This window comes from Melospiza georgiana, chromosome 6 (assembly GCF_028018845.1).
Source record: "Melospiza georgiana isolate bMelGeo1 chromosome 6, bMelGeo1.pri, whole genome shotgun sequence".
In the NCBI taxonomy this organism is placed as follows: Eukaryota; Metazoa; Chordata; class Aves; order Passeriformes; family Passerellidae; genus Melospiza; species Melospiza georgiana.
The window spans coordinates 3294386-3309005 of NC_080435.1; the positions used below are offsets into that span (position 1 = coordinate 3294386).

The following is a 14620-nucleotide window of genomic DNA, read 5'->3' on the forward strand; positions in this document are numbered from 1 at the left end:
TCATATTTGGAAGTGTGCCCAGCATTGTTAATATTTTGTATATTCAAATTATAGCCTCAGTTGACTTCAGCTGCTTTAGGAAGATTTCAGCTCAGCGATATAGTGGGCCTTAAAATCAAGTAAGGCCTTTTGAAAAACTGAAATTAGCAACGACAAATGAAAAATTGTCATTAACAAATACAGTAGTGGTCACATAGAGTGGTCCAGCAAGTGCAAAGTAAGAATTCAGTTTGCCAAGTCAGCACTGACTGTAAGGCCATTTTCCCTCTTTTGCCAGCCTTGACCCTCCTTTGCTCCTGGGCTCTGCAGCTCTTGCAGGGAAGTTGTAGCACAGTGTAGGCCCTGTGCCTGTACAGTTTTACAGGAAAAAGCACCTGTGTATGATCTTGTAATTAGACTGCCTTAGGCCATAGGCACAAAGTGACCTAGACTGACATTTTTCTTCTAATGTGTGTACTACATACCTATGTGCCCTGAATACGTGGGGAAAATTACAGCTAATGGCATAGAAATTAATTTATTATAAGATGCTTTCAATGTCTGTGTTGTCATATTAAACAAAATAAATGTATGCCCTTTCCACTCACTGCTTTCACAAAAGATGATGTTCTTCCCATACTTGGCAAGACTTAACCAGTTCTTTCAAGATGAACTAGATCTGTTGGAACTAAATCATGCATGGGATAATCCCAGTTCAATTGACTTCAATGTAATTGTATCTGTTTAATGTAATGGACGCTTGGCCTATTTTTAAATTCAATTGTGGGACTCATACACTTAACCATTTTGGCATTTCTTTTTAAAACTCTCTTTTGAAATAGATAAGAGCTTGCTTTAGTATGGTTTTTAATTATAAACAAAAGACAGGCTCAGATGATTTTAGCTATAGGGGCATACTGCTAACACAACACAATGCACCTTTTGTGTTGGGAAGTGCCTTTCATCAAAAGATTTCAAAGCAGTTCAAAAAGTCAATTTGAACTAATTTGCTCTTAAATTCTTTTCTCTTATATATTTCACAAAATGAAATGTCTTATAGCATTAGTGTGTTTTAGTGCAACTGTGAACTGTACTGACAAAAATATACTTCTGCTTTAATTAAAAGAATGTCCTACCTCACTGGTTGTTCATCTCTATTGTTCAGACCACATTTCTAATACAATTTTGTTTGCCCTCAAGGTCTTTCCTCTTTGTAAATGAGTTAGAACTCTTATGACATAGAGTTTTGAAATCTTGATGTTCCTTCTGAAGAGTGCTGTCACTTTTTGGTAAGGCATAGGAAGAAAACAAAAAGGCATAGCTGAATCTGAAATGAAAATGTAAGCATTTTTCAAGAGAAAATTTCAAATAAATTATTTGAGAAGTAATTGGTTTCCTTACCATCAATTCCAATTTAGCATTGGGAAAAAAGGTCACCATTTTAAACTGTGTATTGCTCTACAAGTGTAACTGAGTTTAAATGTGTATACCTTTATATGTGAGCGAATGCTAATGGAAGTGCATTTTTTGTGTGGCCAAACGATTCTTTCTTCTTTTTAGAGGAGTACATCTGGGAAAATAAACTGCTTGGCTTATGGGTCCCCAAGTTTACAAGTCTTCAACTATGTTCTTAGCAAGCAAATATTTCAGAATAGTTGCTTGATAAATGTGGGATAAGTTTAAATATGTTTGGTAGACTAGAAAGGCATTAGTGGAATTGGTGTAGCACTTACCATGGTCAGGCCTTAGATAGTTCCTTTCTTGTCTCAGAAAAAGAGTTACTATTAGTTATATGCACTTCATGAAATTCCAGATGGCAAAAATGTTTGATCCAGTCATACTGCTCTTTCCATTTTAAGATTTTGTTTACTGCTTTCTTGCAAAGTACTTAGAAGGACAATGCACATTTGATATAAATGTAAATATAAATATATATACACACACTGTTTTGATATAAGTGCATACATAAGTACAATTAATCAGCTCAATAATTGGTTTTTATTTCCAGAAGATTTTTTAAACTTTTCAAGTTTTTACGTTATTGTGGTGAGACCCAATTTAAAATCTGCCGCTCCTTTAGAGATCCAGATTAAATGGCCAGGCTAAGATCTTCTGAAGCCCAAGACCTGAGCTGGGTGCTGAGGCAATTTATCTATATGTTTCACTGAAGTCATTATCTGTTTTTCAAATATTAAATTATTTAGCTTGTGCAAATTATTGTTTTCCTAAATAAAATTAATAAAGGCTGTTGTTCACAGTAGGAGTTGGATGTTTGTGAATGGCATAATTCAAACTTCACTTAAATCACTGTAAAACTTTTGAATAGCTTCAGTCACAACTGAACAAAGTAGAGTAGAACAAAGAACTAGCTAACAGCAGTGAGTTCTGCTGGGGTTTGGGAAACAAAATGCACAAAGCTAGCAGTTATCTACAAAAGCCTTGGACTACAGAACAGGATACGAGTTGGGCAGTATAAGCCTGCTGCTTCCAGCCATTCTGCCCAGCTGCATTTGTTGCAGTTCTAGACTGTTTATTTGCTGTATGGTTATTCTGAGCGGTGAAGGCTTTATGTGACTCAGGTCTGCATTTTCAAACAGAGTTCTTGATCTGTTGAGATGGTTTTGTATTAGAATGTTAAGCTTTAAGGTGGTATGTATAGATTTCGTTGCATTTTTTTAGTCCTTGTGTTTTAAAGTGGACAAGTTTGGTGGCGTAGAGGTAAACTTGATACTCTTGGAAGAGTTTGCATAGGCAGCTCACTACATTTAGTTTAAGTTCTAGGCAAGAGTTTGCTATGAGAATTAGGAATATTTTCTTCTATTTGCTATTTTGATGAGGAATGTAGTGTTTCATTATTCTTTACAATCAATCTGTAATGTATGCCAGAATTTTCTTCCCACATTGCCTTTATTTCTTCCCATGCATCCAGGGTTTTACAGTTGATTTTCATGGTTTCCAGTAGACAATAAGGGGGAAATGTCTGATCCTTCAGCTGATGGGATTTCTGCTGTCTCCACGGCGCCCTTGCTTGCAGCTGCAGCAGTTTGCAGGGTGTTTTTGAGCGTGCCTTGCAGTGTGACCCTGCTGATTTGTGGCTTCCCTTGCTCCCTCACAGGCTGTCCCCTGGCTCCGATGTCTACGTCACCGTCTCCTCCATTGCCTTAGCAAGGTCGCAGCAGTGCCGCAACTCTCCAAGCAACTTGTCCTCCTCCAGTGACACCGGCTCTACTGGGGGCACGTACAGACAAAAATCTATGCCAGAAGGGTAGGCACCAGACTTTTTACATGTTTTGTTTCAGCAGATTTTTTGTTCTGTTTCATTTGTTGTAATGTGCGCTCAAGGAGTGCTTACACAGGCTCCTGTCAGCTGTTGTTTACATGCATGAAACCATGGCTGTTTTCAAATAACACTGTCATGCTTCTTGAAAAAGCCAGTTTTAACAATCCTTTGCTTCCGCTTTTACCTTGCAGCCTAACTGCTCTCTCTCTTCCTAGTTTACAGCTGCTCAGATTACTACACAGAAGGACTTTTATATATTTAAAAACCTTCATTGAAGGTGCTGGTTTCACATGGCAAATTGCTTCCTTTCACAGGTTTAGATTCTAAAAGAAAAGTAGTAATAGGTTTGGGACTTTGCAGTCAGTTAATAGTTGAAGCACAGTAGTACTGAGTGCAGCTAAGATGTGTAGGCACAAAAGTGCTAATTAATCCACAGCTAGCTTCATTTTCACATATTCACAGTAATTCTGTCTTAAAGCTTCCACCTTTCCAGAAGTCTTCAAACTCTCTGAAGTGTCAGTGTAAGGGGCAACTTGCAGAGGAAGAAATTAAATCTGTATCATATTCAGAGAGCACTGAAAGGACCAATAAATCAAAGATCGCCAAGTAGAGAAAAAAAAAATTGGCAGCAGAGCTGTCAACTACATTCCAAATTACTTCCTATAGAGAAGATAAAAGGACAAAACTGCTGATAGTTCACACTGCAAGCCTTCCCTCTGAAATATTCTTGAGTACTTTTCCAGGTCATTGTGTGTAATTCATTTTGGTTTGGGTCTTCTATAAGGTAGAAATATCTTTGTTTTAATAGATACATTATTAGTGGGATTAAATGCCATTGTCTGGAACTGCTTAGTACAAGGGCACTGTCTTTTGCCTCTAGGTGCTCTGTGTCAGCCCAGAGAACACTGTTCTGAGCACGTGTTTGAAAAAGTACTGCTGCTTACTCCCCTGCACTGAAGATTTGTCCTCCCCTGTCCTTCCTGCAGCTCAGTTTGAGGTTCTATGAAGAGTCAGTCTCTTCTCTGCTGCCCACCTTCATGAAGGCTTTGATTCGTGACACTATCAGGCCTGTTCTGGTCATTCTTTAAGCTTGTGCTTAAGTCCTGCTGACTTTAGGAGATTTGCCCTTAAACCTATTAAAGTTTGCTGTGAGGAAACACTAGATATAGGTGTATCCAGGGCTCTGCAGCTGGAAAAAGGCAATTAACCTCTTTATCCTCTGTAGACTTTCTGGCTCATTCACATCACGCCAGCAGCATTTCTGTGTTACCTTGAATTCTGATGAGTAGCTTGTGCTCCCATTATTGTTTGCTCTTTTCCAACTACATCATTTGCACTACAAAAAAGGTATTGCTGCCATATGTCCTTTCACCACCACAAGCAAAACTGCTCGAGTAGGAAGGGATTTTCAGACACACTTGAAGGTTTGTTTTGAATTGTCCTCAGAGCAGACCAGCACCCAATCCAACCCTTTTCCATCTTTTAAATTAGTTATAAAAATATGTTCTCTACGCCATTCTTCAAGCATTTTGAAATTTCAGCAAGGAGATGTGTCCTAGAAATATTGGCTGTACTGTCATTTTGGAGTTGAAGTTTTAATTCTGTGCAAGGAAACACAGTTTAAATGGAATAATGAAAGAAGCAATTAATAGGTGAACTTTGCATGTTCTTTTTTGGATGCTCTTTAGAAAAACCCCAATTTCTTGATTCCAGTTATTTTACTGTTTTGTTCTATTCCCATAAGAAAAGCAGTTTGCCTCTTATACTGTCCTTGTACACATGAATCATGCTTACTCAGGATTTCCCAAACATCTACCTAAACGGTAAGCATGTAAAGACTAAATGGAAAGCATGAAAAATGTGATTGTGAAGGAATGTTTTCCTTGCCTCAAGAAGCAATTAAGTGTCTGTCCCTTTACTAAAAGCTGATGCAGTTCCATCTTCATCTTCTGTTGAGATTGGTCTGAAAGAGCAGGTTCAGGCAGCTCTGCAGCTGTGTTTGGTATCCCAGGTAGGGCTGGTCAGCATTACCCTGGCTGTGGGGTTAAAGTAGGGGAGAGAAATTGTAACATGGAGTTGCTAAGATGTTAGAGAGAATGATAGGCTGAAATAAGGGCCAAGGGGGAGCCATGTCCTGAAGGTAATCTTCCAAAAGTGAAGTTCCAGTTTGCTCTAGGTACAGTACTCTCTGAGATTTCCCAGTGCAGGAAATCTCAACCTCACCATTTGTGCATACATTTATTTATTGTTACACAGTATGACAATTGGAAGGTTTGTGAACTTTATCTGACCAGGAGAATGGTGAGTCCAGCCTCTGTCAGACATTGGTACAAGCAGTAATTGCTGCCTCTAGATTATTGATCCATATCCTAAACTGGGTTTAGGCAAAAACTTCCCTGCCTTCAAGAATATCCACATTGATCTTGATGTGTTTTTGTGTGTTCTGTACACTTATGCTATGTTTGTGCATTTGCTATTGCACTGACAATAAATTATTGTAAAAAGTAAAATTTAATCATACATAGATTGACCGCTTATATGCATATGAACATAATGGAGATTAGGTAAGAGGGTATCACAAGAGAAAACAAAATATTGATGCAGTGCAACTTCATTGCACCCAGATTTGTTTAGGCTTTTGGCCTTTCCTTTTAGATACCAGCTTCTAGTTATTTTATCATGAAAATACATTCTTCTCATGAGTTTGTTTACAAATCTTAAAAGTTAGACTACAGATCAGTGTTTAAGAAATCAGTCACCTTTGAAATGCTGTGTTTAGACTTTTTTTACATATCTTGAATTGATATTGAAGTCATCATGTTTAATTTAGGTATTGGATCAGTGAAATCCTACTTCGTCTGTGTGAATAGAAAAGGAAAAGTGTTACTTTTTGCATAATTTCAGTGTAAATTGTTTATATTCAGAAGGCAGATATATACAGGTTTTCCTTATTTTCTAATTCATTAAAATGTATGCTGGCTGTATCAGGGAGCAGTGAACAAAAGGGGTGATCACATATGGGTGAATTTTTAGAAGGCTGAAATTTCAGTGTGTGCTGCACATTACAAGTGTGTTCCAGCTGCTTGTTCTTGAGGATGAGAGTGGGATTTTGTTGTTCTGAGCCATATAATTAATGTTGCTGTGGTGGGTTCATTTGAGTTATCAACTGTGTGAACTTCAAGTGGGGTAACCACACTGAGCTTGCTCTGACAGCTGGGAGGGTGTCTTACATTGGAGGTTGTGTGGGGCAGTCTGTAGCTCATAGAGTAGACATCACAGCTGGGCCACTTTATTTTCTCTCGTTTTATTGGACATTACAGATAGAGAAACTCATTGATATAGCAATGATATATCAGCTTATAATTATTTTGTGTATTATCCTGTGCATGTAGAGTTGAAGGATTTTCTTTTTCTTTCAGAATATATCTGATTAAAATAAAAACCTCAGAAATACATTATTCTTGATGAATTCTTAATGATTGATTTGCTATTTCTGAACCAAGCTGTAATTCTTGCAGACTTATAAGTGATTTATATGTAATACAGAACTGTAGATTTCAAGTCTTACAGGCTTTTAGGCATATGAGGCATGTAGGCTCAGTGTGGCACATGGGTTCTGTGTGTCTCTTTTGTCATTAGCTTGATCTCCTTGAGTTTACTCTGGCTTTATGGATCTTTCTGAAATCTGTCTGCCTATTCTGACAGGATTTGCAAAGTCCATTGAACTTTTCATTTTGCTCTGTATGCTTTCTTTTACAGCAATAGGTGTATGTCTCACTACTTTCTTACAGCTATATTTAATTTGCACTAATCCACTCACATCATTTTATGATAAAATAACTTAAGAATTTACAGAATTTATAAACATCAGGATTTGGGAATCCATATTCAACAGTTGACTTTATAGAGGCTTATTTAAAGTATTTGGCAGTGTTAATATTGTCCCAAAGAAATCCATGTTGTTGGCATATATGTCTGCATCACCCAGAAGTATGACCTTACTATTCTCTTGGTTGGACCCCAGGGAAGTGGCTGAGATCCATGGGATTGTCCCAACAAACTTTCTGATGCTTTCTTTGACTAGTTTGAGGTAGTTGAAAGGATCTGATCTTTTCCCAATAAACACACCTCATTTCCCTATGTGGTTTTTATCCAAACTTTTACATTTTACTCACTATGTTGAGTTTTCTATTACCATGTAACAGTCCGGTCACCTTTTCATGTAAACATCTGTGTAAATAAAAACACTTAATTTTCTTTCTTGATGTTTTGATCTGTTTTTTTTTTTTTTTTTCAATTGTAGCATTGTAACCAGTTGTTCTTGCCCAAGGATGCTCAATAAATTAATGTATATTGTAATCGTATGCATTAAAGCTGGTAGAAGGGTCTGGAGAGCTCCCACAAAAATGAAATCATAAATCCCTCGAGCATTTGTGCCGTGCATTGGTTTGCCCTGTTGTTTGACACTGGCTTCTTAAAAGCGCTCTTTTTTTCCCCTTGTGTGAGGTTTCTGTATACTTAAAATGCTTATGTGCTTTGTGTTTGGGGAGAACAGGTTTGGAATTAGCCGCAGATCCCCCGCTTCCATCGACCGGCAGAGCACGCAGTCGGACACGGGCGGCAGCGGCAAGTCCACGCCCAGCTGGCAGAGGAGCGAGGACAGCATCGCTGACCAGCTGGGTACGTACGGAGCTCTGGCCCTGGCCCTGCCTCTCCTGCACACCCTGAGCCCTCTCAAGGGCGCTGCTTTCAGAGTTAGCCTTGTTCATCAGCATGAGTAATTAGGTCTGGAGCCTGCGCTGCAGCTTCTGCGGTCTGCTTCCTTGAGACCTAGGAGTATCACCTGAGGAAGAACTGATTTCATTTCCTTATTTGATTGTGGGATTAAATCTGCCTTAATGCTCTTACCCTGAAACATTCTGTCCTTTTAGAAGGAGCTGGGCAGACACACTTATTAATTTGTCTTGCTGCCGAGGACTTGCTTGACCTTACCTACTCTCCTGAGTGGCTTAGCTTAGTTCAATTTTTGCTTAGTTGGCTGAAGTGCTTGTGATGCTTCCTTTTCAAATATGCTATATAAATGCAAATTGATTGTTTGATCATTGAAACTATAAAAACACCATGTATAAAATGGTAGAAAGGCAATTAAAGTTTAAATAGTGAAGTAAATCTATAAGTAGGTAATCACCTTCCACGAATGTATACATTTTCATTGCATGTAGCAATTAAGCTGTCAGCTGAGGGAACACATTAACTACAAAAAACAGCTAGGAACTGAGAATTTACATTGTTAGACCTTCATTTGAAGTTCTTGCGCATAGACCTTTTGCTACAACTATGGCTTGACTTGAAGGAATTACCAGTAAGACTGACACCAATGAAAATGTCCTATCTACAAACAGCAGTTTTCCACCATGATGACCCTGGCCAAGGTTGCTAGATTGTGTTTCTCTAAATTTTTTTACACTTGATTAAACAATACCATACTTCACTATTGCATCACTTGATTGCATCACTGCACAAATGGGCTAATGTTCTAGGGAGAATACACTTCAGTGACGTGAGGAATTTAAGGCATATGCTGCCAGCCTCTGGTTCTGAAGATGTTCTTGGTTCACACACCTTCACAACCTCAGTAAGCTGTGCCTTGTCATCAAAACCATCTGTCAGTCCCTCCCTCACAACTCCCCTCATACTCAGAGTAAAAAACTATGATTATACTAATCTACAGTTCTCGTTTTGACAGAACAATTTTAATCACATATGTTTTGAAGCTGTGATGGTAATGACACATGTAAAAATGATCTTTTTGCTCAGCATTACTTTTGCAGACCAACAGTTCAGTGTTGGTGCTGGCACTGAGGGAGCTGCCAACAAGTTCTGTTCTACAGTGTCAGGTGTCAACATATTAGCAAAATAAATAAAGCCAGAAAGAACAGGAAAAATTACATGGTAGGAGAGATGTCTCCAGCATTTAGAAAGTGATGAGAAATGCACAGTGATGTAAAATCCCTGTATTTTATCTCTTGTGTATTGTCCTGCTTTCATAGAATTGGAAGCTGCGTCTCTGATCGAGACTTTATTGTCAATCTGGTGAATCCAGGTGAAAGTTTGTTTTTTGACACATGTACGTTTCCACTTGGGATAATCTGTCTCAGGGTAAATAAGGCTTTAGGTGTGTGTAGTGAATCCACACACTGACACCTTCCTGGGCCTATCCTTTGCTGCAGAGCACTTTGTTCTGTGTTCACCAACACTGCTTGCTACCACTTGCCAGGGGAAATCAAGTTTGATGATGATATTATTACTGGTATTATGATTATTATTCTTTTAAAAAAACTCACAGCTTTTATTTGTTTTTTAAAAAGCTCATGATGCTGCAGATCAAGATGAACAAACTGTAGCTGTGGTGGAGAAAACACTACTATTTGCAATGGATATTGTTAAGTACTTGATGTTTGTCAGCACATATTCTACTTAAAAGGAACATTTTTAGAAGAGCAGAATATATGTAGAAGTATACGTAAAACTCATAACTGAGAGAGATTCTTTTAAAATAGTGACCTTGGGCTCTGAGAAGGCAATTACCTTCCTAACAGGCTGTGTCTGAACACCCTCTAGACCTTCACAGTTATCTCCTGGGAAAATAAGTTTTATTGGCGAAGTGTATTCCTCTGAGTGTCCATGTAAGATGAGTGATTTGACTTCCATTCACTTTTGTCAGGTTTAGTTTAGCAAGTATTCCTTTTGTACATCTATGCAGTTTCCACATTCACAGCCAGCAGTGTTTAAGATAGAAAACGTTTATTTAACTCGACTTTGGTAAGAAATATGTGTAGTAGTTGTACTGGGGAAAATGGATTCATTCAAGTGATCACTGTAGACTTGCTATTGTCCTGCCTTGCATAGAATGCCATTTAAGGAAATGTGGGTGTTGAGTCTTTTAAATCTCATGTCAGCAGGTATCAAGCATTTAGAGATCCAATGTCAGTACCCTGTGAAAGGGAATAGTCTGCTGTTTAAATGCTCTGATTTGGACAGTGGGGACATGATACTGTTCAGGTTGTTCTAACCCAAGTCAGAATGGTGGCAGCTGGTTTTTCATGAAGCCTTAATGATTTACACCAGGCAGGAACGGGCCCCTACTTCCTCCCCTGTGTTCTGTCACAATATGTGCCTGGTTTTGGCTAAGGTAGTGTTGGAAGAATTGCAGTGTAAGATAAGGTTAGATTTTTTTCTTAGCTTGTAGCACTGCTCTCTCAGTCCATGGTGTGTGCTGTGTTGCAGAGCCAACGTGCCATCTCCCAGCAGTCTCCAAAGTACTGCCATCCTTCCGAGAGAGCCCCAGTGGAAGACTGATGAGACAGGATCCTGTGGTACACTTGTCTCCAAATAAGCAGGGACATGTAAGTTATTCCAAAAAAGGGATTATTTCATGTTTCACTTTTGCTCTACAAGCTCTTGATACCAAAAGTGTTGTTCTAAGTTATGTTTAGAATGTCAATTTAAAAAAAAAGCAAAGAAAAATAATCCTGTTCCTTACTAGAACATGGAGAATGCAGCAGAGCAGACCTGTTGGTGCCTAAATCCTCAGCACCGTGTACTGAAATATTTACTAGTTAATAAAGATGTGCTGCCAGTTGGACAGCAACCTCTTGTCTGTTATCTTGTAAGAAGTAAAGGATTAGTAGAAATTTGCAGAGCTATTCCTAGACTTCACATGTAAGACTTACAGTTTAGCTAGTGTATCTTCTAATGCAATGGCCAGAAAGCTGCTGCTTTTGAGACAGATTGGTGATTTTTGTTTTGTATTTTCTCCTTTTTCATAACATACACTGTTGGAAGTCTGTCTCCTGGAATCCTGCTGAAAAAAACCTTGCTTGGTTTATTTGTTTTGAAGTTCTAAATAGTAAATTCTGTCTCTGCAGAGTTAACTAATCATGCCTTTGTGGAGACTGTCACTTCCCAATTTGTATACAGAGAGATAGATAAATACAGTAAAGTTCATAAATTTAAAATGTATTGAAAATTACTGAAGACACTGTAATAAAAGAAGTACACTTTAGGCTTTAAATTACTCAATAAGCTGTATTACTTCTTTTTATTTGTACTGCAGGCTAAAATACAGAGTTGTCTTGCATGATGTTACTGAAAGTATTACTTGCATTTATTTAGATCTGTGAAAGCCTTTAATTGGTTCCAGTCTTTAATTTACTCCTGCTTGCCACCATTATTCTTTCAATGAAGTTGGCGGTGTTGCTTTTAGATTATTAATTCATAACACCACATGTATTATTTAAAGAAGAAGACACCAAAGAAACCCGAAGAGTAACACACCTGTCTTCGTATTCTTAGAAGCACAGACTAGTTTTTAAGTTTAGATTGACCTGTTTTTCATGAGATGTATTTGACTGCATAGTGATGTAGTACATAACTCATTAGCTTGAGTGCCAAGTGCAATACTGGATTTATTAATGCTTGCATTATTCTGGTTTAGTCATTGTTAAAGTAAATCTTTATTATATGGACAGATGGATGGGCAAGTGATGAAGTTCTTAATGAAGAAAAGTAACTTTAATTGGAGATGACTAGGAGTCCAGATCAACTTCATATTCCCCCATTTTCCTGTCAATTCTTTCTTTATATTGAATAAAGACTTGGATGCTGATGATTCCTTGTTCTCTGTATGCATCTATTCCCTATTTTCTTCTGAAAACAGAAGCAGTATCTGTTTCTTATATTTGTCTATATGATGAGGATCTATATGTCTGTTCAGTAAAATGGTAGACAAATAGAAAACTTTTCAGTCTCCTTTCCATCAATTCCCTTTTTCCCAGGCCATGTGGTCATCCAACAGGTCTGTTGCCTGCTACTTTGTTTCTGATTCTGTAGATGAGAACTTAGATAAGTTCAGTAGAATTCAAGTGGTTATAAATACCCCAAAGGTAGATGAGCTACTGAGCAGTAAGTGTATGACAAAAGAAATTCTTCTTGAAATGGGATATTCCACCACTATGAAATTAAGGACATTCAGTTTCTTTGTAGTAGTGGGCTGTGACCAAGGGCAGGGCATAGAAACCAGCCAGGCACTGGCATGACCTGATGGGATAATTTAAAAGCATTACATTAAAGCTGCTTTTCATGCAACTCTGCTTTTTGGAAAGCAATTTCACATTAGTTAAATGATGGTTCACTGGTCATTTGCAAAGGACATTCCTGCTGAGGAGGTAAGACACCCTAGTGCCAAGAGGAGGAAGAGAAGTGGCTATGCTCTTTGACTTTTTGATAGGCAATTGGATTACAAAAATAGCATTCTCTTTCTGTGGATTAGTTGTGCTTCATGTTCTAAAACATTACACTCTTAAAATTAGAATATTTTTAATCATTGTAGTTATAAATCAAGTCAAAGTCTACCTAGTTCAACCCATTTCATTGGACTGGACTGAGCAGAGCTGTGCTTGAAAGGAATCACCGCAAGATATTTTGGGGCAAAATATAATAGACTCAGGCTTTCCCTGCTTTCCAAACCCATAAGAAACATTTTTTATGTGCTCCAAGCAGCGAGGATGTGCATTGTGTTGGAATCCAATTTTTAGTGTTTATTATCTCCTCAATGTATTTATCCAATACCTCCAGGTAGGAGAGCTCCTACTGTGCAGTGGTGACATTGGTAACCCTTTATTTCCTCTCCTCCACTGCCACAATTTTGTTGTTTCTTCTGTAGTCCGACAGCCACTACTCCAGCCATTCCAGCAGCAATACACTGTCCAGCAACGCCTCCAGCGCTCACAGCGATGAGAAGTGGTACGACAGCGGGGAGCGCACGGAGTCAGAGCTCAACAGCTACAACTACCTGCAAGGGACGTCGGCCGACAGCGGCATCGACACCACCTCCTACGGGCCCAGCCACGGCAGCACCGCCTCCCTGGGCGCCGCCACCTCGCCCCGCGCCGGCCTGGCCAAGGAGAAGGTGGCCCCGCTGTGGCACAGCTCCAGCGAAGTGGTCTCCATTGCAGACAGGACATTGGAAAAGGACAGCCACATGGACCGCAAAGCTGAATCTTCGCTCAGCCTGGATATTCACAGCAAGAGTCAGCCTGCCTCCAACCCTCTCACAAGGGAGAACAGTGCTTACAGTTTAAGTGATGCTGTCTCGCATACAAGGTAATTTTCACCCTCTTGCATGATTGCCCCCCTATGATTTTCCCATTCTCACTCTCTAACTTCTCTCTATCAAAAGTGAGAAGTGGATGTTGAAGTGAAGGGGTTCTACTTAAGTTAATCAGTGTTTTGAAAGATTTCACTGTGCAGAATGCTTGAAATGAAGACCATCTTTAGTCTTCGCATCTGCTACTCCTTATAGTACTAAAAGTCTTTAAGAGCATGTTCTGTACTAAACTGCTGCTACTGAACTGTGTGCAAGACAGACATGTCTGATGTGTTCATGTGTTCATGGGGAATATCTTGTAACAACTGCAGTTCATGTGTGGATCAGAAAGGAGGTCTGTCCATGTTATTAATGAATAGTTTAATGTTGGATTTACTCTTAGTCTTGTAAGTACTCATTTCAGATGTTTTGCATTTCTTTCCCCCAGTCTTTGTGTTTGGAAATCTGCTCACAGTTGGTATGATCAATAGCGAGAGCAATTTGCTTGGGAGTGCTAACATGTAGATTAATCTCATTCTGCTCCAGGCTCGTGGGTATGCCAGGTTACAGTCACCTTCCCTCTCTCCCTCAGTTTTGCCACTTGTAAAATCAGCAACATCAAGGATGTCTGTAACGTGCTTAAACACCTCAAATGGAAGATACACACTTTACAAGTTAATTGGTGCTACTACAACCAGAAAATATTCTAGACCATTTTCCTAACCCATTTTCCAAGAAATATTCAGTGGGCTTTCAAAAAATATTCCTACTCTGTCATACTAGCAGCAAGAAAAAAAAAAACAAACATAGGTCTTTCAGGGAGGATGTGGGATCATCATAATTTGTTTGCCTTGTGGAGCTTGACTGTTGCATTTTTATTCTCAAGACACCTCTGTTTTGAGTGTGTAGCAAAAATACCTACAGAATGGAAGTCCAAACCAATTTCTGGTAATTTTGTTGAACAAAGCCACTGTGCAAGAGTAGATGTTTGAGAACAGTTCACTACTTCCTCATACAGTAGCTGTAAATAAGGAGTTGTCATAGAGGCTGTAATGTTCTGCAAGTGCTTTGTCATGGTGATTTTCACTAAGTAATCCATTAATGGTGGTCCCACTCTGGTTTACTGCCTCTCTTCATTGGCCATTTTTGGCACCAAAGCTCATGCTCAATTGATAGAAATCCCACCCAGGTGTTTGAGACTGGTGTGTTTCCAG

The 14620-nt window shown here is 38.9% G+C and overlaps 1 protein-coding gene across 6 annotated transcripts in view; it reads left to right on the forward strand.

The window, feature by feature from the left end:
• Positions 1-14620, forward strand: part of SIPA1L1 (signal induced proliferation associated 1 like 1) — a 200600-nt gene that overhangs the window by 169108 nt on the left and 16872 nt on the right. For all 6 annotated transcript variants that reach the window (XM_058027403.1, XM_058027402.1, XM_058027401.1 and 3 more), the window contains 4 exons: positions 3095-3244; positions 7815-7939; positions 10547-10665; positions 12984-13423. In XM_058027403.1, coding sequence (XP_057883386.1) covers positions 3095-3244; positions 7815-7939; positions 10547-10665; positions 12984-13423 — 834 coding nt within the window. The remainder of the gene's footprint in view (positions 1-3094; positions 3245-7814; positions 7940-10546; positions 10666-12983; positions 13424-14620) is intronic.